Source organism: Ipomoea nil, unplaced genomic scaffold (genome assembly GCF_001879475.1).
Source record: "Ipomoea nil cultivar Tokyo-kokei standard unplaced genomic scaffold, Asagao_1.1 scaffold2030, whole genome shotgun sequence".
Lineage (NCBI taxonomy): Eukaryota > Viridiplantae > Streptophyta > Magnoliopsida > Solanales > Convolvulaceae > Ipomoea > Ipomoea nil.
This window is the reverse complement of record NW_017618458.1, coordinates 1-26,422: the sequence shown is the minus strand read 5'-3', so window position 1 is coordinate 26,422 and position 26,422 is coordinate 1. Positions and strand designations below refer to the sequence as shown.

Here is a 26,422-nt window from a genome sequence, read left to right as displayed (position 1 = left end):
CAAAATATCATTATTTTGAACTTCATCCTCATTTGCTTGTCCATCCATCTCAACATCTTATTGTTGTTCTCCCTCCTTGGCCTCTGGATCAGCCCCTAAATCAGCTGGTAACACTGGTTCATCATCCACCATAAAATCAGTGTTCAAATCTGCCACAAAGTTAGTATCCAAATCTGCCATAAGGTCATCCCCAGTGTCATCTCTTTGGTCATCCCCTGCATCATCCCCTGCTTCTTCTTCTTGAACTGCTTCAATTTCTTTTGTTTGGATGGTGTTGGAAGCATCCAAGACCTCATTCTGTTCCTCAGCAGCAACTGTCTCAACATTAGCAGCCTCATCTTGGTCTCTAATCTCAACTCTTGGTGTTCTTTTCTTCTTAAACACACGGCTTAAGGGTATGTCATCATCCAATTGTTCTTCTTCATTTTCATGTTCCTCAATTCTTTCTCTTTTGACATTAACCCGAAATAGGTACTTGCTAGAAAAAATTGACTTTCTATCCTTCATTTGGATGCCTTTTTTTCTCAAGAGTTCACCAATCATGAGACCATAACTAGGCTTGTCTTCTTTGTCCACCATGGTAACCAATCGGTTGAATATTACTTTACTCCAATCCAATTTCTTTCCATGAACCACAGCATGCATCATACTTGCTATTTGTAAAGTAGATTTATCAAATCCACCTAATTTACACAATACACACTTGGCAAAATTGGAATATGTGCTCCATCTCAACTAAAAGCCTAAGCTGATAGTTGGATTGCACATTAATGGTTATATGCTCAACACGCCCCCTCACGTGTGCGGTGGGTTCCAAGCAACACGTGGACCGGTAAACCGTAGTCGCTTATGAGTGGCGTTGAGATTTGAACCCATGACTTTTTGGTCTGGCTCTTATACCAAATTGGAATATGTGCTCCATCTCAACAAAAAGCCTAAGCTGATAGTTGGATTGCACATTAATGGCTATATGCTCAACAGGCAAGAACTTCAACAAGTTTACAAAATTCCCATTTGAACAATTCGGACTTCCTCCCAGAAAATTTGGGTACATTCAAACTGTCATTAATTCGAACTTTTGTCCAAAACTCAAACTGATCAAAATAATAATTATCTAGAGTAATATCATGCTTAGAGAAATCAAACAACTCCCTAATATCATTTTGACTAATGGATACCCGTACGCCATTAACACAAGATTTAATCACATTGTTCTTCATTTTAGCATGCTTGAAAAAATCAAATGCTTCATCATAAAAAATACCCATATAGCGAAACATGCAAACCTTTTGTAGACCACATTTCTCCAATCCATCAAAAATCTCTTGAGCAAGAACTGGATTTGTGCAAACTTCCTTGAAATCGGTTGGGTCGAGGAGATGTCCCGTGTTGACTTTCTCTGTGGGTGGTGTATTTTTGGATGATTTTCTACTTGAGGATGTCATTTGTGAAGTTATTTTTGAGTGGGTATCAAAGTGAAGTGAGAATGAGAGGTTTTGAGAGGTTTCGGCTATGGTGTCTCGTAAAAGAGAGAGAAGAAGAGAAGAGTTTTGAAATTGGGTTTGTTTGGGAAGGCCAAGGGTCGTGTAAGTCTTTTAGGGCTAGATGGACAAAAATACCCTTAATGATAGGCTTAGTGGGTCTTGAAAATTGAGGGTAATTTGGTTAATATTTAGTATAGAAGTATGTTCAGCTCAAGATATCCCAGATGAATTAGATACATGCATAAAATACATGCAAAAAAAAATATTTTGTCAAAAAGGGATAATGATTATTTCAACAAAATTCAATGGGGTAGATGCACAATAAATTTCATTCTCTGACACAAAATCCATGTGTTATACAAACAAGACAAACCTTCTTTCAAGGTAAATTTACATGTGCCAGGTAAAAACTCTATGACTTACAGATGGCTATGCTAGTGAGTAGGGTAAAAATTTATAAAAACTTTCACATAAGACACGTACAAGCCATGTAAAATCACATAAGACACGTACTTAAGATCTAAGAATTATAAGACAACAATTTTTTTTTAATTAAAAAAAATACTTTAATAAAAAAATTGCATTTTAATTAACACAAAATCACATAACATGCAAAACACAATTAACGCAAACAATTATGCAATTAACACATATAGGTACGTGACAAATAAAATAAACACAATAACCAAAATTAAATTAAACAAATTGAGCTTAAGGATAGAGAACGTGATACTTAGCTCATTTCGATCATGCCCAACTCATGCCTTAGAGTAATAAATCGTGATTCGCACAAAGGCTTTGTCAAAATATCTGCTAGTTGATTTTCTGTTGGTACGTGATCGATTTTGATGTCTTTCTTCTCAACATGATCTCGTATGAAATGGTGTCGGACATCAATGTGCTTTGTTCTTGAATGAAGTACTGGGTTTTGAGAAATTGCTATGGCGCTAGTATTATCACAGAAAATACTAACTTCATTACAATTGACTCCATAATCTTTTAATTGTTGCTTCATCCATAGAATATGTGCGCAACAACTCCCTGCAGCGATATATTCGGCTTCGGCTGTACTTGTTGCAATGGAGTTTTGTTTCTTGCTAAACCATGAAACTAACCTTCCCCCTAAGAACTGGCACGTTCCTGAGGTACTTTTTCTATCAATTTTGCAACCTGCAAAATCTGCATATGAAAAACCGGTTAGTTCAAAATTTCCTTCTTTAGGATACCATAATCCAACATTAATGGTTCCTTTGAGATATCGGATAATCTTCTTGACGGCAAGTAGATGGCTTTCTTTTGGCTTAGATTGGAATCTTGCACATACACCCACTGAGTAAGATATGTCGGGTCTACTCGCAGTGAGATATAATAAAGATCCAATCATTCCTCGATATTGTGTCTCGTCAACATCTTTGCCTTCATCGTCTTTGTCTAATTTGACTGATGTGCTCATTGGAATTTTCACTGAGCTCTTTCCTTCTTGGCCGAATCTCTTAATGAGATCTTTGGTGTATTTGGCCTGATTTATGAGTATTCCTTCCTTCAGTTGTTTTACTTGCAGTCCAAGGAAGTAGTTTAGCTCTCCCATCATGCTCATTTCAAACTTGTTCTGCATGAGATTAGAAAATTTCTCACATAATAATTTATTAGTACTTCCAAAGATAATATCATCAACATAAATTTGTACTAATAATATATGGTCATTTTCTTGAATTTTAAATAAGGTTTTGTCAACAAGGCCTTTGGTAAACCCACAACTAATTAAGAACATTGATAGGGTGTCATACCAAGCTCTCGGTGCTTGTTTCAACCCATATAATGCCTTCTTTAGTTTATAGACCTTATCAACATTACCTTTTACCTCGAAACCTGGGGGTTTCTCAACATATACTTCTTCTTCGAGTAGGCCATTTAAGAATGCACTTTTTACGTCCATTTGATAGACTGTAAAATTCTTGTAGGCTGCAAAGGCTAGAAAAATTCTTATTGCTTCCAATCTTGCAACTGGGGCAAATGTCTCATCAAAATCTATTCCTTCTTCTTGTGAGTAGCCCTTTGCGACTAGCCTTGCTTTATTCCTATCAACGATTCCATCTTCATTTGCTTTATTTCTAAAGACCCATTTTGTTCCAATCACGTTGTGATTAGATGGTCTTGAAATAAGCTCCCAAACATCATTGCGTTCAAACTGATTCAGCTCTTCTTGCATTGCTTCAATCCAACTAGGATCTTTTAAAGCTTCATCTATGTCCTTCGGTTCAACCTGAGAAAGAAAACATGAAAATAGGGTTTCTTGCAATGCGGATCTAGTTCTCACGCCATCATGAATTTCTCCAATGATTTGATCTTGTGGATGATTTCTTAGCCACTTCAAATCCGGTTGAAAACTTCCTTGAGAAGTAGAGGGTTCGTGTGAGGTGGAAGGATTTGGATTTGCGATTTGATCCATTCGTTGATCCTCACTATTAGTTCCAACTCCAACCCCAACACATTCCCTTACTTCTTCCCTTATATCATCTTCCACGTCGGTTTCTGTTCCAGAGCAGTTTAGATTGCTATTTCCCTGCAAAATATCTTCAGAAATTTTATTAGTATTATTTTCATTATTGATACCAACTGTCGGATATTCCTTGCTCTTCGAGAGCTCATCAAATACGACATGAATGGATTCTTCAACCACCATTGTTGATTTATTTAATACTCTGAATGCTCTGCTGGTGGAAGAATATCCTAAGAATATTGCTTCATCTACACGTTCATCAAACGTTTAGATATTTCTTACCATTATTAAGAACAAAACATTTACAACCAAATGAATGAAAATAACTAAGGTTAGGTTTTCTCCCTTTCCACAATTCATATGGTGTCTTGTCGTGCAGCTTGTAGATTAGACTTCTATGTTGGGTATAGCAAGCAGTATTGATTGCTTCGGCCCAAAAGCATTTAGGTAGCTCGGCTGCAGCTATCATTACTCGTGCGGCTTCTTTAAGCGTACGATTCCTCCTTTCGGCAACTCCGTTTTGTTGTGGAGTTCTTACGGCTGATAGTTGATGCATAATTCCTTGAGTATTACAGTAATTTTGAATTACGCTATTCACAAACTCTGTTCCTCTATCGGTACGAATTTTGACAATGTTGACTTCCTTTTCATTTTGAAGCTGTTTGAGAAGTTCTGGTAGCTTCTTCTCTACTTCATTTTTCTTCCCGAGAAATATCGTCCATGTGTACCTGGAAAAATCATCAACAACAACAAGAGTATATTTCTTACCATTCATACATACTGGCTCCACAGGACCAAATAGATCCATATGTAGTAGACTAAGAGGTCTTTGACTTGATTCGTGTGTTTTTGTCTTGAAGGATGCTTTGATTTGCTTTCCCTTCTGACATGCATCGCAAATTTGATCCTTTCTGTAGGTGATGTTGGGTAGTCCTTTGACTAGATTTCTCGTCACGAGTTTATTAATGGTTTTGAAGTTGAGATGACTCAACTTTTTGTGCCATTCCCAACCCACATTGCTTGAGTTGTTTGCTACAAGACACACAGAGTCTTTGGTTGTGCTCCAGTCTACAACATACATATTTTTCTTTCTGATTCCTTCTAGAACAATCTCGCCTGTGGATCCGTTCTTCACTTGACACTTGTCTTTGAAAAACTCTACAAGATAGCCTTTATCGCAAAATTTACTTGCGCTCAGCAAGTTGAACTTTAATCCTTCAACATAGGATACGTCTTCTATTTTTAGACCATTGCGGGATACTGTTCCTATTCCTTTGGTTGTACCCTATCGATCATTTCCTCCCAACACAACTTTTGGTCCTTCGATGTATTTAAAATCCACAAGACTAGATTTATTTCCAGTCATGTGTCGAGAGCATCCACTATCGAAGTACCAAATTTCCTGCAAACAGTTTATGCATTTTTAGGTACCCAACTTAATTTGGATCCTTGAGTGTTAGTCCTTTTTGGTACCCAAATCCACCTAGTTCTTATTGATCCAAGATTAGGTGATTCGTAACCATTGAAAACATTATAATCATATCTAATTTTTGAAAAAGGTTTTGGTGCCGGGTTTTGAAAATTGACTCGATCTTTTGGCACTTGGGAAGAGATTTGTTTGAGCCTATGAAAGGCATTAAATCTGGACTTAGTCCATGGTTTAATATCATCAAACCAATCTTGTTCAGAGTTCTTCCCATTTTCCTATGAGGACTTTGTGCACTCGGCTCATTGGTATATTTCCATTTAGGAACAAACTTTTGCCTATTATTTGACTGCATTGGCGAATTAAATTTTCTTTGAGGCTTCGGCCTTGCAGTAACATCTTTGGCATTAGCTTGATAACCAATTCCTTGTCTCATTGTGCTATCTTGACCTTTTACAAATTTTACTACTTGGACTTTATTGTTTAAAGCAGTAGTAGAATTGGTCAATTTTTCGGAGGCTTGAGAACACGATGGATCATAACCAAGTCCGGTTTTATCTCCTGAGGATTTTTGCATATTTACCATTTTATCCATTATTTTGGATGGATGAGTAAACGTTGCTATAACTTCCCTTAGGTTGTGTTCTCTCACTTCCCTTGATTTACACTCCTCTTGAAATCGAATATTTTCGGCTTTCAAGTCTCGTATCTCAGATAGAGCATTTTGCAATTTTTCATTTAGTTGATCTTTTTCAAGAATCAGTAAATTATTGTGCTTCTTGATTTGCGAGTAAGTGTCCATCATGGTTTGACAATCCTTCATCATATGAAAGATAGACTCTTTAGAGAAAGATGAACTTACAGAATCAAAAGATTTAGAAGTTACCTCATCATCATCTGTTTCGTGTGCCATAAGACATAAATCTTGACTATTTGAATTGCTTGACATGCTCATTCCAAATAGTGCATTATCATCTGTAGAACTGTCACTTTCGTTGCTACAAGATTCCTCAGACTCACTTGTTTCTAGTGGGTCACTAATAAGAGCTTTTCTTTTGTCTTTCTTGTTGAATCTCCTATCCTTGTCTTTGGTTTCCTCCTGCACGGTGTTAGTTTGATTTTTGCTTACCTTGGGATAAGGACATTCGGCCATAAAGTGTCCAGGCTTTCTACAGTTGTAGCATAAATTCGAATTATCTTCCATGGTTTCCTTTTTGTGCCTTCGTGACATGCTTGCTTTGGGAAAAATTTTGTGATTGTTTTTCCTCATAAACCTCTTGAATTTCCTAACAAACAAAGCAAAGTTTTCGTTATTTAATAATTCACCATTATCTACTGACCTTGACGTGGACGGTTGTTCGGCAACTAGTGCGTTGTTCTTTTCTTCGCGTTCTTCCTCCGTCCTTGACTTCATTTCAAACTCATAGGCTTTTAGATCACTAAAAAGCTTATCAGTTGATAGAGTCCTTAGATCTCTATGATCACGCATGGCAGTGACTTTCATGTCCCAACTTGACGGTAAACCACGTAGGATTTTGAGTGAGATTTCCTTTTGATTAATGTCTTTTCCAAGATCATTAATTTCTCCCAAGATTTTGGCAAATCTTGTTTCCATGTCGGTAATATTCTCGCCACTTAGCATTTTGAAATCCTCAAATTTCTTTAATGCTATGGTGAGTTTATTATCCTTTTCCTGTTTGTCTCCTTCACCAATTTGGATGAGTGTCTCCCAAACTTCTTTTGCGGATTGGCATTTTTGGACCTTTGGAAATATCGTATCATCGATAGATTTGAACAAAATATCCTTGGCAATATTATCCAAGTTATTTCGTGTTCTATCTTCACGAGTCCATTCCACTTTAGGTTTTGCAACGTATTGTGGAGTATCACTTGTTTGTACAGAAGCAATGTTCACTTGCAAGATTTCAATCGGACCATTAGTGATTACTTCCCACATTTCATCATGTAGTGCAGATAAATGTAACTGCATGCGAATTTTCCAATCATCAAATTTTTCTAGAGAAAACAATAGATTTTGGGCAAGAGCCATATCTCTTTTCATCATCTTGATTTTTCGAGATCTGTCTAGTAGTCAAAATTGACTCAAATAGACAACCGCTCTGATATCAATTGTTGGTCCCGATAGGGTGGTAAAAAGTCTAGAGGGGGGTGAATAGACTTTTTAAACTTTTTCACAATTAATAACACTTTGGTAATTTCAACTCTAAGTAACAAGATATGAAACTTAGATGCGCAGCGAAAAAATTTAAACAACCATGTGTTACGTAAAATCAAAGAGATATATCACATGCAATATTATGGATAAGCTTGCAAAGGCTCAAATAATAAGTATTCTAATTTATGCCCACATGCAAACGTGAAATCTACTAGACCCAGATGAATAAATTCGTACAGTATATAAAATAGGTCAGTCAAATATTCAACATGCAAGATAACAAATGAATATTTAAAGAGATGTGCACTCAATATGTGTGTGATATCACGTGTGAATCAATGAGTGAATCCAAATGAAATTGTGTCAGCATGCACTTGTAAAGTTACATAACCCAATCAATAAGATAAATGAATAAGACGAATAGTAAATGTGTTAGTATGCATGCAATAATAAATAAAAGCAGTAAGTAAATGAGAGAGGCAATTTATAGTGGTTCAGAGGTGGTGTAATCCTCCTAGTCCACTCTTCTCCTTTCACTCCAAGGAGGAAATTCACTATCTCGTTCACCTAGATACAAATAGTGAATCAAGTGCACACAGGCACTTCCCGAGTGTTTTGCACACAGCTACACTCAATCCCGAGTATTTCGCACAAAGCTATACTCCCGAGTATCTCGCACAAAGCTATACTCCTACACCAACTAAGTGTTTTGCACCCAGCTACACTTAGCACCACCGAGTGTTTCGCACAAAGCTACACTCACGAGTGTCTCGCACAAAGCTACACTCAATAGGGTAGTGTCTTGCGCAAAACTACACTCAACCCTCTTTCTACACACAGTAGAGGTAAGATTTAGAGAAAACAAATTTCTCTTCTAATGACTTGAAGAATCTCTCGTGTAAGCTCAGACTAGATATTTTCGAATTTTGCTTTTCTTTGAATTGCCTTGCCTTCTCTTTTTTGTGTATTGCACTCTCTAGTCTCTGCTTCATGTCTTCAAGTCTTCTGGTATATATAGCTGAAGAAGCTATATTACCGTTGTAGCTTTAGTTGATCTTGATCGTTCATCTTTATCAGCTACACATTATTGCCAACTTGCATTGCGGTGAATTAATGCAAGAGATGGGCTTCTTACAGTGAGTTTGAAATTCCTCACCTGACAAATCTTCCAAAGTCGTATATGTCGGCTCATCAGCTGAATCTTCTCCGAAAAATAATTACCTTATCTTGACGGATTCAAAATGATGAAATCTTCCAAAAGATTTCCTGCTGATTCTTGCTTGAGTAAAAATTATATCTTCGTTCATTTCTTCTTCTGAAATGATATGAGATATGTAGCAAGAGATTTAAATGAGAAAGAAGATGTGTAGAAGAATTCACGTGCATCTTCCATATCATGTCCACAAGCGTCCAAACTTGTAGTCAACTTAGCCTTACATGTGTCCACATTGTAGCATGCACTCAACAAGTGTCATCTTTAAAAAAATATGCTTTCATGTCCACAAGCGTCCAAACTTGTAGTCAACTTAGCCTTACATGTGTCCACATTGTAGCATGCACTCAACAAGTGTCATCTTTAAAAAATATGCTTTCAATGAGATTTGAACACAAGCCCAACAACATATTTCTCTTATGTTTTGGCCATTACACCATATTAACTCATTAGTTAATAATTATGGATTTAATCTTTATTCCCAGAATGGATTTAGTAGCATTTTAGATTAATTAATAAATTAATCCGAGTCTGCTCCTTGGTCGTCCCCTATCAGCTCCTTCGTCGTCCCCTTTTCTATCTCTTACTCAAAAATGTAGAGATTGAGTATTGAACCCGTGACCTCTAATTTTAGTCACCTTGTTCCTTATCCACTTCACCACCTGATCCTTTAGTGTTTTCTAAAGTAAATAATTCTCAAATAGTAACATTCTAGATAAGTATATTTTGCTAAGAATTCGTAGACTTTATGGCTTGACTTGGGACTTAGACTAATAGACAACTTAGTTGGCGACGGTGGAAACCCTAGGTTTATCAAAAAAAAAAAATGTGGGCAAGTATTGAGAAGTCCAAAGTCTCTTCTTCTCCTTATTCTTTTTTTTTTCTTTTTTTTTTTTTGTGGTTAGAAGTAAAGGAAAATTAAAAATGGAAAGGAAATATTTCAATAATAATATTTTACATCATCAAATAGTAAAGACATATTTTAAAAAATAGTAAAGATAAATTAAAATGGAACGAAAATTAGGTAAAAATATCACTGCATCTATATTCTAATTGATTGGAAATAAAAAAGAATAATTGACTGCAAATGAATCTAATATTACTAATTGACTGAAAATATAAAAGAAAATGAATATTAATAATTGACTGCAAATAAAAAATGATCTATAATTGACTAAAAAAATGGCAAGATCGTTGCATTTTAATTAAAAATGTAATGGAAATTAAAAGTTGGAGGAAAATATTCCAATAATAATATTCTACATTATCAATAGTAAATGCATACTTTAAACTATAGTAAAGGTAAATTAAAAATGGAACGGAAATATTTCAATAATAAAATCTACATCATCAATTAAAAATGGAACGAAAGTTAGGTAAAAATATCACTGTATTTGATATTCTAATTGACTAATTGACTGAAAATAAAAAAGAATAATTGGTTGAAAATGAATCTTATATTACGAATTAACTGAAAATATAAAAGGATAACTATTTGAGTGATATTCGACCTGTTAGCTCTAGACGAAGATGAACAAGATTGTGTTGTCACTACTAATGTCGTCTACAAGAGGTTTCAATAATGTGTAAATATAATCGGTGATATTAATTTTTTTAAAATAAAAAAATTGCTATATATCTACACAAAAAAATATATCTTCCATACAAATGAATAAGGATAGCAATTCATAGAGAACGAGCACATTTGCCTAATGTATCAAAATACTACTGGACCGCATCCGTACATCTAGACATTAGCTATTAATTTGAGCAATTATTTGCACAAATTCAAGCAATGATAACATCAAAATATATAAACGATTCAAATCATATCTTTAATTTCACTATATGTAAGATATATTAAATATAATATAATGTAATATATCTATAATATATATTAAATATAGGGAAAATTGTAAACAATGCCCCTCTATAATATGCCAATTATCTATGTCACCCCTGAATTATGAGTGGTGTAAATGTTGCCCCTCAATTATCAAAATGGTGCACATATAGCCCCTCCCGTAACGGACCTGTGGTTCCCCACCGCCATCCATCGCTGTTACTTCGAATTGAGGGAGGGAAAAAACAACTAAATTACATATTCACTCCGACTTAACGGTGTCGTACACTAACGGGGAACCACATGTCCGTTACGGGAAGGGCTATATGTGCACCATTTTGATAATTGAGGGGCAACATTTACACCACTCATAATTCAGGGGTGACATTAATAATTGACATATTATAGAGGGGCATTTTTTACAATTTTCCTTAAATATATATTGAGAAGAGAGAGAGAGTAATAGATAAGTAATTTGATTGATGAATTAAAATGCTTGAATACACAGACTATTTATACTAAATGAAAATAACTCAAATGCTAAAATTAAGGAACATGAATCCATGTACTGTTCCCATTATTTCCACATAATGTTGCATCCATCCCATGTAATGCTCCCATTTGGTTTCTAACAAACTAACTCTTCTTACTTGGTTTAACATAATAATAATAATAATAATAATAATAATAATAATAATAATAATAATAATAATAATAATAATAATAATAATAATAATAATAATATTATTATTATTATTATTATTATTATTATTATTATTATTATTATTATTATTATTATTATTATTATAACATTGCCTCCTTTAAACCAAGTTGGATATATTGGTCATCCCAATTTCCTTTTTCAATTTAAGAAATGTCTCTGTCTTTAACGGCTTCGTAAAAATATCGGCAACTTGACATTTAGTCGAACAATACTCAATGTTGATTTGCTTTTCAGCAACCAACTCTCTGATTTTGTGATACTTGATATCAATGTGCTTGCTACGACCATGAAAGACTGGATTTTTGGACAACGAAATTGCTGACTTGTTATCACAAAAAATAGTTGTAGGTGTTTCCTGCTCGTGTTGTAAGAACTCCAAAATTCTCCTCAACCAAACTGCTTGAGTAGCACAGTTTGCTGCTGCAATATATTCTGCTTCTGCGGTTGAAAGTGCTACAATCTGTTGCTTCTTTGAAGACCAAGAAAACATGGTTGAACCAAGAAAGAAGGCATATCCTGATGTGCTTTTTCTGGTCTCAACATCTCCAGCCCAATCACTGTCTGTGTACCCATCAAGTTCCACAGCTTCATTAGTAGAGTAAAAAAGTCCATCATTAATCGTACCTTTGACATATCTAAGAGTTTGCTTTGCTGCAGTCCAATGTGATTCTTTTGGTTCCTCCATGAATCTGCTAAGTATTCCAATTCCAAAAGAGATATCCGGCCTTGTTGCCACCAGATACCTCAACATTCACATTCTTACCACACTCATCTTTGGACACCTTTAACTTTTCAGCTAACGGCGTTGAAACTGGTTTGGAGTTTTCCATTTTGAACTTTTTCAAAATATCAGCAACATACTTCTTCTGTGAAATAAAGATTCCACCATCCATCTGAACAACCTCAAGGCCAAGAAAGTAAGCCATAAGGCCCATATCAGTCATTTCAAACATCTTAATGAGTGCCTCCCTGAATTCTGAGATTAGCATCAAGTTGTTTCCAGTAAAAACCAGATCATCAACATACAGACAAATTATCACAATATCACCAGAATCCGTGCATTTGACATACAAAGTGTGCTCATGAGGACATCTCATAAAACCACTTTCAACAAAATATGAGTCAATGCAACCATACCACGCCCTAGGCGCTTGTTTTAAGCCATACAAGGCTTTTCTTAACCTGTACACTTTATTTTCCTCCCCTTTCTTCAGAAATCCTGCAGGTTGCTCAACATATATTTCTTCTTCAAGAAAACCATTCAAAAAAGCAGGCTTGACATCCATTTGACGTGATTTCCAATCATTTTGAGCAGCAAGAGAAATAATCATTCAAACTGTATCAAGTCTACTTACTGGAGCAAAAACCTCAAAATAATCAATACCTGGTTTCTGCTTGTAACCTTTTGCTACTAACCATGCCTTAAAACGGTCAATTTCTCCATTTGACTTGTACTTCGTTATGTAAACCCACTTCACTCCAATTGGCTTCTTTCCAGGGGGTAAATCTGTTAACTCCCAGGTACCATTTTTTTCAATGGCACGTATCTCCTCATCCATCGCCTTAAGCCAATGAGTTTCTGTAGCAGCCTCTTCAAAAGATAAAGGATCACAATCTGCAAAGAGAGCAAATTGAATAATCTCTTCATCAGACAGGTCATTATCATGACCCAAAACATAATCTTGCAAGCGAGCTGGTAAGTGGCGCTCGCGTTGTGATCGTCGAACTGACGACTCTGGCTGTGAAGGAGACTGGACAGTATCTGGAATCGGTTGCTCATCAACAATATTTTCAACAACAGGAATAACAACTGAACTTTCATCTTTAGCTAACCAATCCCAGACATCATATTCATCAAAAGTGACATCACGACTTATAACAACCTTTTTAGTTTCAGGATTGTATAGTTTATAAGCCTTTGAAGCGTCACTATAACCAATGAATATGCACTTCTCACCTTTATCATCCAACTTCTTTCTCAATGGATCTGGCACATGTGCATATGCCAAACATCCAAAGACCTTGAGATCTCTAATAGAGGGTTTCTTCCCACCCCAAGCTTCCTCAGGTGTCTTATCACGAGCACTCTTAGTAGGACACCTATTCAACACATAGACAACACAAGTAACAGCTTCTACCCAAAAAGGCTTAGGCAGATTCTTAGATTTCAACATGCACCTTACCATGTCCATGATAGACCTATTCTTCCTCTCAGCCACTCCATTTTGTTGTGGAGTGTATCTAGCTGTCATTTGCTGCTGAATACCCTTTTCTTTCAGAAAATTATCACAAGCAATATATTCTGTACCTCTATCCATTCTCAAGATTTTAATTTCATAATCACTCTGCTTTTCAACAAAAGCCTTAAATTGTTTGAAAATATCACATGCTTCAGACTTTTGCTTCAGAAAGTAAACCCATGTTTTCCTACTGAAATCATCAATGAAAGTAATAAAGTACTTACAACCTCCATGTGAGGGAACCTCCAACGAACATAGATCTGAATTAATAATCTCCAACTATTTTGTGGCTCTTCTTGACTTGCCCACAGGGAAGGGATCTCTATGCTTCTTCCCAATCACACAAATCTCACATATACGATCAGGGACATTCGCAACAGGTAAATCAGAAACAAGTTCCTTTCTCGCAAGATAGTGTAATCCCGAGAAATGGAAATGCTCAAATCGCATATGCCATAACCAATTTTCATCACAAACTTCAGAATTAAAGCAAGCAAGGAGAGTATGCTTAATTTTCAAAGGAAATAGTCAATTTTGAGACATATTTACCTTTTCAACCAAAACTCCTTTAGCATATGCAATGGTACAACACCCCTGAGCAATATCTATCTTATATCCTTTTTTCTGACAACTGTCTGATACTCAACAAATTTTGGTGTAGTTCGGGAACATAGAACACATCGGATATAAAATTGTGAGTACCATCCTTCAACTGAATAGAGATTTTACCTTTTCCCAAAATGGGCACCTTTGACTTATTGCCAAATGTCACTTCAGACTGAATTGATTCATCTAGTTCGGAAAAAAAATTCTTTCTTCCCACATATATGGTTACTACACCCAGTATCCAAGAACCATATGTTCTTATCAGCAGAAAAACTATCGCTGGCCAAAAGTAAGGTTTCAGAATTCTCACTAGAATTTTTAGCTGTACTTTTAGCAATGTTTACTTGATTTCCACGATTGTTGTCCTCATTATACCAACAATCCGCAATCTTGTGCCCATACTTGCCACAATTGTAGCAATGAAATAGAAATTTAACTTGTTTGGTATTACCTCCACATCTTCCTTGGTTGGAGTTACCACGTCCTCCTCTTTGGTTGAAGTTACCACGACCTCTTCCACCAGATCCTCCTCTTCCTCTTCCACGGCCTCTACTAGATCCTCCACCTCTTTGATTAGTGCAGTCACGTTAAGGGTGACTTGACTATTCAAAGCTTCTTTAGCTAGTGGTTCCGATTTTGATGCAATTTTGTCAATATGACTTTCTACCATACCTTTCAGCTCTGCAATTGATAAGAGCTCAGTTTTGTGTGACTCTGTGATCGAAGCCACCACATGGTCATACTTCATCGGCATAGTTCGAAGAACTTTTTCAACCACTGCACCATCTTCAATCGTATCTCCATATAACCTCATCTTATTCACCATATCAATAAGACGAGTGAAATACGCATCTACTGTTTCTGTAGAGGTCATCGTAAAACCTTCTCAACGACTGTAACTTAGACTTCTGTGCCCGATCAACACCTTTGTTCGACACCTTTAAGATGTCCCAAGCTTGTTTTGCTATTTGAGCACGAGCTAATTGCCCAAAAATGGAGTAATGAACACCTTGGTGATCTGACCCAAAGCCTACTGATCTCGTCGTGTTTGGGCTGCATCAGCTCCTTCGAGTAGACCGGGATCAACAAAGCTCCAAAGATTTTGAGCTTTCAAATCTGAGGACATCATAATTTGCCAATAATTGTAATCGAGTTTCCCGTCCAATTTGGGACCCGACCATACAATATTGAAATTTGCAGCCATATTTCACTACGGGAAATACGCCATATTTCACTACGGGAAATATCTCGGGGTTCACTGACTCTAATACCAAATGTAAGATATATTAAATATAATATAGTTAATATAATATATATTAAATATAATATAATATATCTATAATATATATTAAATATATATTGAGAAGAGAGAGAGAGGAATAAATAAGTAATTTGATTGATGAATTAAAATGCTTGAAAGCCAAGTACTGCTCCCATTATTTCCACATAATGCTGCATCCATCCCATGTAATGCTCCCATTTGCTTTCTAGCAAACTAACTCTTCTTACTTGGTTTAACACAATAATATTATTATTATTATTATTATTATTATAACATTACTATATAATATTTAATGTTCTAATTTAAATAATTATATATCGATTCATATATTCTTAATATATTACAATAAATCCATTCCGTGCATCGCACGGGTGGAAATACTAGTTGAACAAAAGGAATAAAAGGGTGTGAGGGAGTAAGGGAGTGAGGGGAAAGAGGATTTACCAGCAACCTCCTAATCAGCATAAACTTATTGTTAACCTGCTAAAAATATCAATTGCACTTTTTTTTTAAAGATTTATAGATGAATTTGAAGTTTATTCGAATTCAATGACCTAGTTGTACCTTTTTCTCAAAAAATTTTTAAAAACCCAATTAAGATCCTACAGATTGACTTCATACATTCCCAGGCTCACTAATAAAGTCACACACTACTGGAAATTATGAAATTTCCGACCACCTGAAAGTAATCTTAAATCAAGTTGATACCAAAAAGGGGTCGGAAATAGCACAAAGGTTTTTCCGGATACCAAAAGTGGTCGGAACAAGGCTTTTGACTTGATTTAAGATCACTTTCAGGTGGTCGGAAATTTCATAATTTTCAGTAGTGACATTTGAAAGACATACGAGGAAGGTTCATTGTTCATTTTTGCAAGCATTTTTGCAGGTGAGGCAAGAGTGTCGGAGTGAACAAGCGGTATTCGTCTACGATTAAGAATTTAGTAATTAGGAGTTTGGATTTACTTCATCATCACTATTATTATTAAAAAATCAAACGGTATTTGGTTCGATTCAGTTTTTAACGTGACATATAAACACATTTACAATTATATTTCACAGAACTTCATCCTCATTAATTAAGGAGCAAATTAATTTCCATTCATAATTTCACAGCACTTTATGTACATGGATTACAAGAATGTACCAACGTCCAACCTCAATCCATATATATGATCAAAAGATGGAATTAGTTGATATTGAACTTGTTCAGGTCGGTCAAAATGCAGTCTGCCGCGACGCTGTGAACCGTCACCTGCTTACTCGAACATAGGCCGTCTCAGAACCATAACATTATTTGTTAAAGAACCCATGTTATTGGGGAATAGATTGATTGGCAAGAAAGGGTACAAATATATTATTAAAGAGTGTGCCCTTCCAAGCTAGATAATGTTTCCTCGACGTTGGCTTGACGAAAATGGAGTTGAGCAATGCATTATATAGATGGTCTTGGAGGGTATTGGGATAGAGATTACAACAACAATTTATTATTGGACGATTATTTAGGGATTATGTGTCATTCACCGCTTAAATAGCAATAAAATCATACGAATGGCTAATATAAGGTTGAGGATTACTTGAGCTTGCTTGCCTTTAAACACATTTCTTTTACGGTTCTAATTGTTTTGTATGATTATGCCACTTGAAAAGTTAGTATATAAAATAATGTACTTTCAGTACTCAAATAATGTTTTTTTAATAAATAATGTAATTTTAGCATATTAAAAATGTACTTTTTATTTATGGCCTACACAGTTGTATGGACCATGGTCCATGTAATAATGTTTGTGCACATGATGACTAGGATCTGACTAGTGGGTTGATTGCGCGATCTGGATTGGATCCCTTATGCGTACATGTGTTGGTCCCGATAGATTGTGTGGTGAGTCTAGAGGGGGGGGGGGGTGAATAGACTCTCGTTTTTCTTTAGTTTTTAAAAGAAAAACCCTGACAACACTTTTGAGTGAGATAAGCACATCGGAAAGATTATAAAGTGAGGGTTGCACGAGTTTGATAAAAAGTTAAGAGGAGTGATGAAATGGATGATATGCAAGCAGTAAAATAAAGCAGTAAGTAGAGAGAAGAGTGAGACGAGATTTTATAGTGGTTCGGCCAAACGTTGCCTACTTCCACTCTTCTTCCACAACTGCTGGAAGGATTGCACTATCACTCTTTAGTACAATTACACAAAGACTTCCTTGATCACTAAGCCGGACAGCCTTTGTAGGTTTTTCAACTCCGAGAGTTTACTCCGCCTCTATCAACTTCTTCTTCTAAGTTGAGGTTGGTAAGAAAGTATTTCTTGATTCCTCCAACTGTGAAGTCTTGATGGTGTGGGATGATTGCTTCAAGAGTGCAAGACTTCTTTCAAGATGTAGGGCAGTGATGGATGATCTACTTCAAATGCCTTAACACCTTGATTAACTGGTTCGCAAAAAGCTTTGAGATTGTTAACTTTTCAAGGACTTTTTGCAAGAGAGTGAGTAGAGTGATAATGAACCAGCACCTTCTTAGTTGATGAAGGTTGGTTTATATAGGTGATGAAAATTCATCCGTTGGAGGGAGATGAATTTTTCGAACCTTTTATCCGTTGGACAAGGACCATGGAGCCTCATGCATTTAATGCTCCATTAATGGGTTTGCACTATGTAGCCGTTGAAGGTATGGAGGACTTGATGGCTTTTGTCTTTTAGCTCCAGAGATAGTACAGCTTCATTAAATGCTCTTTGGAGAGCGTGTCCCATGAGTTGAGGTCCTTATTGTCCTAGGATGTTGTCAAATCAGACAGGTAGAACATTCTTCTTGTTGATGAGAAGAAGAATACTTGTTGGGATAGTCTTGAAAAGAACTGTCTTCTTAATGACAACTCCTTCTTTCATTGCTGTGAAGTCTTCTTTCGTCTTGATCAGCCTATCTTCTATTCATAACTCTTTTCGTGTATTTGTTCTAGCTTAACACGAATTACATATGAGTTATGGCAACTTTCGTCTAGAACGAAAGTAGCGATACAAGAGAAACGTAAGAGTTAGGGGTCTACTTTCTACATTACATTGGTATCATCAAAATCCTAATACAAGGTTCCTAACAATTTCCCCCTTTTGATGATGCCAAAACCTATACTCTTCTTATAAGGCTGAGAAAGTGCTCCTTAAGGATATTTCTATTAATAACACAGCCATTATCGAGAGTTTACAAGTATTTTCTACGAAGAAGCAGCAGGAATAAAGACAAGGACTTTTTAACTCAGACAAGTGACACGAGATGTGTGACAATGAGAGTTTCATAGATATTCAGATAAAATCATTACAAAAACTCTGTCAAAAGAAATCAAAACAAAGGATAACTTACATTTCTAAAAGATTCAACCTTTGCTGAGCTTCCTTCTTTCTTTCTTGATTGTCCTTCTCTTTCTGTCTTCTTTGTGTTCTCTCGTAGTCTATCTTCTCGTTGATTCTTGCTCTGAAAGTCCTGATTGGATTGTTTCTGACGAGCTCTTCATATCCTCCTTTGATGTTTAGACTCATGTAATTGTTGTAGGCTTCTCGAATGTTGTTGCCTTCCACTATTCCAGACTTCCACCAGGAGATCAGTTCAAACGAATTCATTCCTTCTTGATAGCTCTTGCTTGACTCTTTATGCACTTTGAAAGCTGCATTGTGCATGACATATTGAGGAGAGTCTTTGGTTACATTTGATAGATCTTCGATGAGATTCTTAATCCTTTCTCTTTCTCTAGCTTCATCATCTCTTCTCCTGATCTCTTCATCGTGTTTTTCCCACAACTCCTTGTTTTGTCTTTTAATCCTTTCGTTCTGAGTGCTCATGTAGTTTTTCCTTGTGTGGTTGTCTTTCTTCTTCAACCATATGGGATTGTTGCAACCTTCAAATCTCTTACCGCTTCCTTCTTCGTATGGGACATAGTCCACGAAGTTTCCAATGCCATCCATGGTGACTGAGGTATTTTTCATGAGCCTTTGTCTTAGTTTTACTTGATCTCTTCTTGACAGTCCTGTGAAGAAATATTTGGCTTCAGAGCCGAAAGATTGTCGAGCCTCGCTGTCTTGAGTGCGACCATGGCGTCTTTGATCATGGGACTGTCCACGAGACTTAGGAGGTGGATGAGTGGGATTTTTGTGACCCGAGACTTTGTGAGGAGAGACTCGCTTTTCCGAAGATCTTTCTTTCGTGTTATCCCTTCTTGGTTGGTTGTCATCATCCTTATCTCTGTCATCATTCCTATTTTCCCCCTTTTTGGCATCATCAGCGCAGGCAGTAGGAGGTACAGAGGGGATTTGGCTGATTGCAAGCAGGATGTCTTGAGCATATCCCAGAATTTGAAGAGCATATTCACCAAGTTGATAGGAATTGTCTTGATAAGTGTCAATCTTGGTACAAGCTAGGTCAACACGTTCCTTGAGGCCATAATGAGAATGCTTAATCTCGTGTTGCTGCCTAGCGACTTTGTTTGAACTCTCTTCAAGATCAGAAACTCTTTTCACTAATTGCTTAAGAGTTTTGTCGTGAGGAAGATTCGGTTGCTGTGGTTGAGATTGTACATCAAGGAGTAGATTGACTTTTTGACACAGGTCATTCAATACTCTCGTGTCCTTCTCCCTTAGGGCGAGATATTGCTTGTGAATCAGTTCAGCTGAATGAACAGTTTCTCGCATGAGGTTCATAATGGTCCGTGGGGACTCAGCGATAGAATCGTCCTCAATGTGTGTTGGAGAAGAGTTCCTGTGTTCATCATGATGTGGTGCTTCCAGATTTTCACCATGCATCGAGTGGCCATGTTCAGGTGAGGCTTCCTTTCTGTCCTCATGAGCTGGAAGATTATGTTGTTGTTGTACAGATTCGTCCAGATGCGGAATGATAGCACGAGACGAGTGAACTGGATTTTTACTGGTTGCTTCATCCGAGTCTTCGTCTTCAGATGGTATTTTCAAGAGAGGTGGTCTTTGTGGACAGTTAGCATAGTCCGTTTCGACCAAGATAGTGTGGCTATCTTCTGGTTCTTCTTCTTCAGCACCTTCTCCTCCTTGTTGATTATTGTTATCATCATTATCATCATCATCAGTATCATCAGTACCACTGTTGTCGTCTTCTGTTTCATCATCATTGTTCTCGTTTTCATTTTCTTCTTCATCCTCTTCTTCGATTTCGTTGCCATGAACATCTTTCGTTCCACTAGCACTGCCTTTGGGATCTCTAGGATGATCTTCTGCCATTTTGGCTTTAATTTTGGATAGCAGCATGATGTAGCGAAGTTGTTTCAATTCGGCTTCAGTCATTGGATCCATGGGAGGTTTATGAAGAGGAATTACCAAGGGAGCTTTGTCCTTCCCGAGAGATCGATGAGTTATTCTATAAGAGTACACTCGGTGGATCTCCTCAATTCGCACAGCCTTTGTGACGTCCTGAGTTTCAAGCCATTGAAGTGCGAATTCTTCTTCGTCGATCATGGCTTCAAAAGTTTCGAGAAAGGTTCTGAGAGGTGCCGTGCGCCACTTGTGCCATTGTAGAACTCGATTGTAATCTCTTTCAATCGATTCTCTGAGAGATTTATCGAGGGTGTACCGGTCTGGAGAAGATTGACGAGCAGATGGTTTCGGGACAAATGATGTTTGAGCAGCTGTCATCTCGTCTACTAGTGCAGGTTCTTGTGTCAGAATTACCTGCTCTGCAATAGTAGGTTCTTGTGGAAGAGATTGAGCATCATTTGGAGCATGAGAGGCTGCTTTCGGGATGTCTTCTGGAGAGCCCGGCTCTTGTGGAAGATTTTGACATCTTTCCTTCATTTCTACAGTAGCAGGTTCTTGTGTCAACTCTCGTAGGAGTTGCTCTACTAAGGTAGGTTCTTGTGGATGAGGAACAGGAGATGCATTCGGATTGATGGATTTGTGAGCAACGGGACTTCTTTCGGGCAGAGAAGTTTTCAGTTCCCCCTCAGAGGTAGCTACTTTCGGGATGTCTTCCCCCTGTGATGTTGCTCCTTTTGATAAGGGTTCCCGGTTTTGAGCAGGTCTCATTCGACTTCGTTTGCTTAGACGAGTGAGAGGTTGATCATCATCATCTTCAGAGGAGTTCTGCACGATCAAAGTTTCTAGAGGAGGATCACCTTTCGTCTTTGGTTGGGAGATGACCGTCTTTTGAGTCTTAACCCGAGAAGAGGGTTTTTCTTGTTTCTGCCGTTTTGGTTTTGGTTGAGCTTCTTCGTCTGCTTTGGGGGTTTTTAACTTTCGTTTGGACTTCCCTTTGGGTAGGTTGGGTTCAAGAGGAATGCCCAATTCCAACGCCTTCTGTTTGTCATATCCAGATGGTTTTTGCTTCATGTGACAGACCTTTTGACCAGGTGGAGCACCAGCACGTAGAATCACTCCTTTTGTGGCAAGAAGATGGCTTATAATGAAACCGAAGCCCATCTTCTTTGTAATGTCACCAGGACTCCTGCGATGGTATGTGATGGTGTGGGCGATGTTGTTGAATACTATTTTGGACCAATCAACCTTATGCTCATGAAGGAAAGCGTGCAGCATTTTCAGCTTTTCCCTTGTGACATCATCTGCGCCAGAAGTCTTGTGGTCCACAATCTTGTTGAAGATGTCTACTGCAAACTCATGATCCAACCGGAACCATTTTTTCTTGAGGGGCCAGGAAATTTCATCTTTGGAAGGGGCCTCCTTGTGTCGTATGGATTCATAGAAATCCTCCGGATCTAGATGATAATATATCAGGTTGGATTTGTAGGACTCATCTCATCTGGGAAACCCAAAAGTTGATCGAATATCCTCAGCAGTAAACACAATGTGATGTTTATTAACTCTTGAAGTTATGCTCGAGAAATCAGAAGCCACATACGCATTCAAATAAAACTGAGTAACGTCAAGAGGGTACCATTCATCATAGGGTTGAGTTATCAAACCATATAAAGCTGTTTCTAACAAAAGAGCGATTATCCGTTCTCCAAAGGCTTTATCCAAGACATACTTACGAAACCCTTCTTCGTCCCACATGCTTCCTCCTACTATAAATGGAATTCTGGACTTGATAAACTCTATATCTTCCGTGGGAAAACTTGGTATTACTGGAGTGGATGAGGGTTCAGGGTTCTCTAGGTTCTTTTCGGAAGGAGCCGCCATTGATGATAGAGAGCTTGACTATAGAGAGCTTTGAGAGGAAGGGATGTATTTTGAGAGTTGTAGAACAGACGGAATGAAAGTTTGAGCAGGGTTTATAAAGCTCTGGGTTGGTGTCTTTAAATCAGCCCATTAAGAAAACTTATTCGAATTTCGAAAAAGAACTCAGCGGTTCCTCTTCCTCAAGAGGTAACTGATCATCATGGATATGTCATAAGAACGTGTGCAGATCTGAAACGATCATTCCCTCATTTAATGAGGAGAGAGAAAAGCACTCAAGTGCTGAGAGGTGCATTAAATGCACGTCTTTGTCCTGTCAGACTAGTGGGATAGTGGCGATTTTCTCGGCCGTATGATCCCAATAACACTTTATGAACGGTTTAGATTCAAAAAGGAATAGCGTCTTAAGTACGATTCAAAAACCCGAATGTTGTTCAGAATTTCATAAGACGCACATAATGTTGCCCGAGAGATTCATGATAAACAATCAACATTATCACCCGAAAGATTGGTAACTGATCAGTCTTCAAGATTCGTTTAGATGAATCATGAGATCATTTCATGATATCTCCTTTAGGAAATATTTTTCTCACTATTTTGTTCAAGGTGGTCAAATCCTTGAACGAAATTATTTCTTGGGATTTTTGAGAAGAAAAAAAAAGTAAGTTTCGGTCAGAACAAACTTTTAAGGCTGTCAACAAGGTTACACAGATAAAACATGACATCTTATTAGCACATAGATAGGCAAGCTTTTATTCAACAATCGAGAAGAGAAGATACAGAAACATAGATGATGATTTTCAGAAAATCACTTTTTCTTCCTCTCAACCTTCTTGGATGAAGAGCATTCAGGCTTATCTTTCTTCATCCTTCCAAACATTTCCCTATACCATCTTTTATAGCGCGAAAAGTTGGAACCAGTAGAGGACTCAGCTTCATCATCTTTGCCATACTTCTCTTCCAGATTTTCTTGTGCCAGAAAGGCCATGTAGTCCTTGTCAATCCATTCTTTTGGGATTGTCTCACTTGGATCTTTTGAGATCTTTTCTTCATTCTCTGATTCAACAATGAATCCAGCCATATCATCGTATTGAAACGATGAGTCTGAATCAGAGACGAGATTGATAGGAACATTAGGACTATTGCCTGGGTATAAGTCACCTTGCTCCTCCCTGAGGCGCCTAGCGGCCTCTTGGAACTTGCGAGAGCCTTTTCTTAGGTGCCATTGAGAGAGAGGAGATAGTGAGAGTTGTGAGAAATTCTCTCCCTTTTTATAGCCAAGGATTGAAGGGCTTATCAGAAAGTTTATCAACATAGCAATCAATGCTCATTAATGTGGTCAAGAGAATGCTGATTTCAGTTGAGACTAAAATTTTGATTCTCTGTAAGGCTTGAGTTCCAACGTGCTTAGCATTCAATAAATTCATAATGAATTTTTGTACTCTTTTTGACCAGATATAACTTGTACTCAATGCACTCAATAGTAATCCTTCCTGTAATCCAAAATCATAAAAAAAGGTATGCAATGCATTTATTTGGATAACACAACCATCATGACATACAGGATAGAAAGAGAGAGAGACTTAAACATAAAAAACTCAACCTACTACGGTTCAAAGGAAACGATAGGGGACGTGAAGTTCTATTCGGGTCATCTCATCAGTCACATCAGCCAGATTTGTTGTTTTGGCGTATTCATCCAACTCTTCTAGAGAGAGAGTGGGTTCGGGTGGCTGATCTGTGAACCGAGAGTGGACCCTTGAGAAATCCTCATAGGATTGAACATTGGGTGGAGGAACTTCAGGAATGGGATACCATCGAAAGGTTGGTGTCGACGAAGAGTCCTTGTTGGATCTCTTCAGCATCATGATTCTCTCATGGGCAAGCCGTCTGGCTTGTTCCAGATGATACTCCTTTTTGGCCCTAGATTCGTCGACAAGAGTGTCAAGAACCTCTTTTTCCTTTTCAGAGTAGGTGTTAGGCATTGAGTAGATTACGTTGATCATCTCTCCTTCTTCTTTCAAGCTTATGATGGTGGCATTAGGGAGCTTGCTTGCTTCCTGTATGTGATGCTTCAGACGAGTAGCCCTTTTTTCTGCTTCGTCCATTTTTCCTTTCCCTTTGTTCATACTGCAATCCTTTTTCTTAGAAAGAAGTGAGTGTGTCTTATGCATGGCGAAACTCTTTTATAGGCAAATAAGTGTCGTGGAGATCTATACAAAATCTTTTGGATACTGACACTTTCTTGCGTGAGAGACACGAAAACAAAGAGACACGAAAGGATAAGGTGATTCATTATAAAGCATGGTGGAATAACATCACATATTAAGAAAAGGACAAAGTTATTTAGATCTTCCTTTTCTTGCTGCTGGCGGTGGATTTGAGTGGTGAGGGCATCTTAGGAGGGGTGCTGGACGGTGAATAGTCGAAACTGTCGCTTTTGTCCAGCACACTGTTTTCTTTGGCATATCCAATAGAATTGCCTGCAGAAGGAAACAGCTCTTTTGACTCTTTGTCTGTTGGAGCCCGAAGAAGACTCTGAATATGTTGAGAGCGTTCCATGAACTTGTTCATTTCCTCCTGGGTGATGAGTTTGTCAATTAAAGATCTCACTTTTTTCACTTTTTCCACCTTGATTCTCAGTGTTGGATCTTTCACTACCTGTACTCATACCTGCAAGAACAAACACTAGAACTTTTGTTAGTGATGTATGCACAAACAATTAGTATACCTTATTTATAAGGATACTTGCGTGTAAGGATGGATCAAATCTTGCGAGAATCAAGGATACGAATCTTTACAGATTTGATTCTCTGAATTTTAGGTCATTTAAATCATTCCGATCTCATGCCTTAATAGAGAGAATCTTGTCTCACTCAGAGGTTTAGTGAGTATATCTGCCAGTTGATCATCGGTATTGACATATTCGAGAGAAATATCTTTCTTCTCAACATGATCACGAATAAAATGATACTTGATATCAATGTGCTTGGTCCGAGAGTGTAGAACCGGATTGTGTGTGATTGCTATAGCACTTGTATTATCGCACTTAATGCTCACTTCTTGGGCATTTATCCCATAGTCTCTTAATTGATGTCTCATCCATAAGATTTGAGCACAACAACTTCCAGCTGCTATGTATTCGGCCTCAGCCGTACTAGTAGCAATGGAATGTTGTTTCTTGCTAAACCAAGACACAATTCTTCCTCCTAGGAACTGACATGTTCCTGAGGTACTTTTTCCGATCAATTCGACAACCTGCGAAGTCTGCATCTGAGTATCCGATTAGATCAAATGATCCTTCTTTCGGATACCAGAGACCGACACTTTGTGTGCGCTTAAGATATCGTAATATCTTTTTAGTTTCACTTAGGTGACTTTCTTTCGGTTTAGCCTGAAAGCAAGCGCATACACCAACAGCAAATGAGATGTCAGGTCTGCTTGCTGTTAGGTATAGAAGAGAGCCAATAATACCACGAAAATTTTTTTGATCAACTTCCTTTCCTTCATTGTCAATGTCCATCCTAAGGGATGTACTCATAGGTATTTTGACGGAACTTTTTCCATCAATGCCAAATTTTCGGATCAGATCTTTTGTGTATTTGGCTTGGTTTATAAATATCCCATCAGGACATTGTTTAACTTGTAAGCCCAGAAATAATTCAGTTCTCCCATCATACTCATTTCAAATTTTCCTTTCATGAGATTAGAGAATTTTTCACATAGATCTGGATTCGTGCTTCGAAGATAATGTCGTCGACATATATTTGTACAAGTAGGATATGATCATTATCC

General features: G+C 37.4%; 1 protein-coding gene across 1 annotated transcript; it reads right to left on the bottom strand.

The window, feature by feature from the left end:
• Nucleotides 1-57: 57 nt before the first annotated feature.
• LOC109147639 lies at nucleotides 58-22,027 on the bottom strand. The gene is made up of 7 exons (XM_019295244.1): nucleotides 21,277-22,027; nucleotides 18,980-21,135; nucleotides 6,273-6,509; nucleotides 3,802-4,047; nucleotides 3,604-3,747; nucleotides 2,838-3,093; nucleotides 58-683 (listed from the first exon to the last, which is right to left on the bottom strand). Exons 1-7 carry the CDS (start codon nucleotides 22,025-22,027, stop codon nucleotides 58-60), a joined length of 4,416 nt encoding a protein of 1,471 aa, XP_019150789.1.
• Between the last annotated feature and the right edge of the window lie 4,395 nt (nucleotides 22,028-26,422).

Excerpts from the sequence above, each read along its gene's own strand:
- LOC109147639 (XM_019295244.1), bottom strand. The coding sequence starts at position 22,027 with ATGCTGCACGCTTTCCTTCATGAGCATAAGGTTGATTGGTCCAAAATA. Across the intron at positions 6,510-18,979 it reads AAGGAGGATATGAAGAGCTC|GAGGAAACCAAAGACAAGGA; the intron begins GTCAGAAACAAT and ends AACACCGTGCAG. Across the intron at positions 3,094-3,603 it reads ACGTGATTGGAACAAAATGG|AACAAGTTTGAAATGAGCAT; the intron begins GTCTTTAGAAAT and ends AATCTCATGCAG.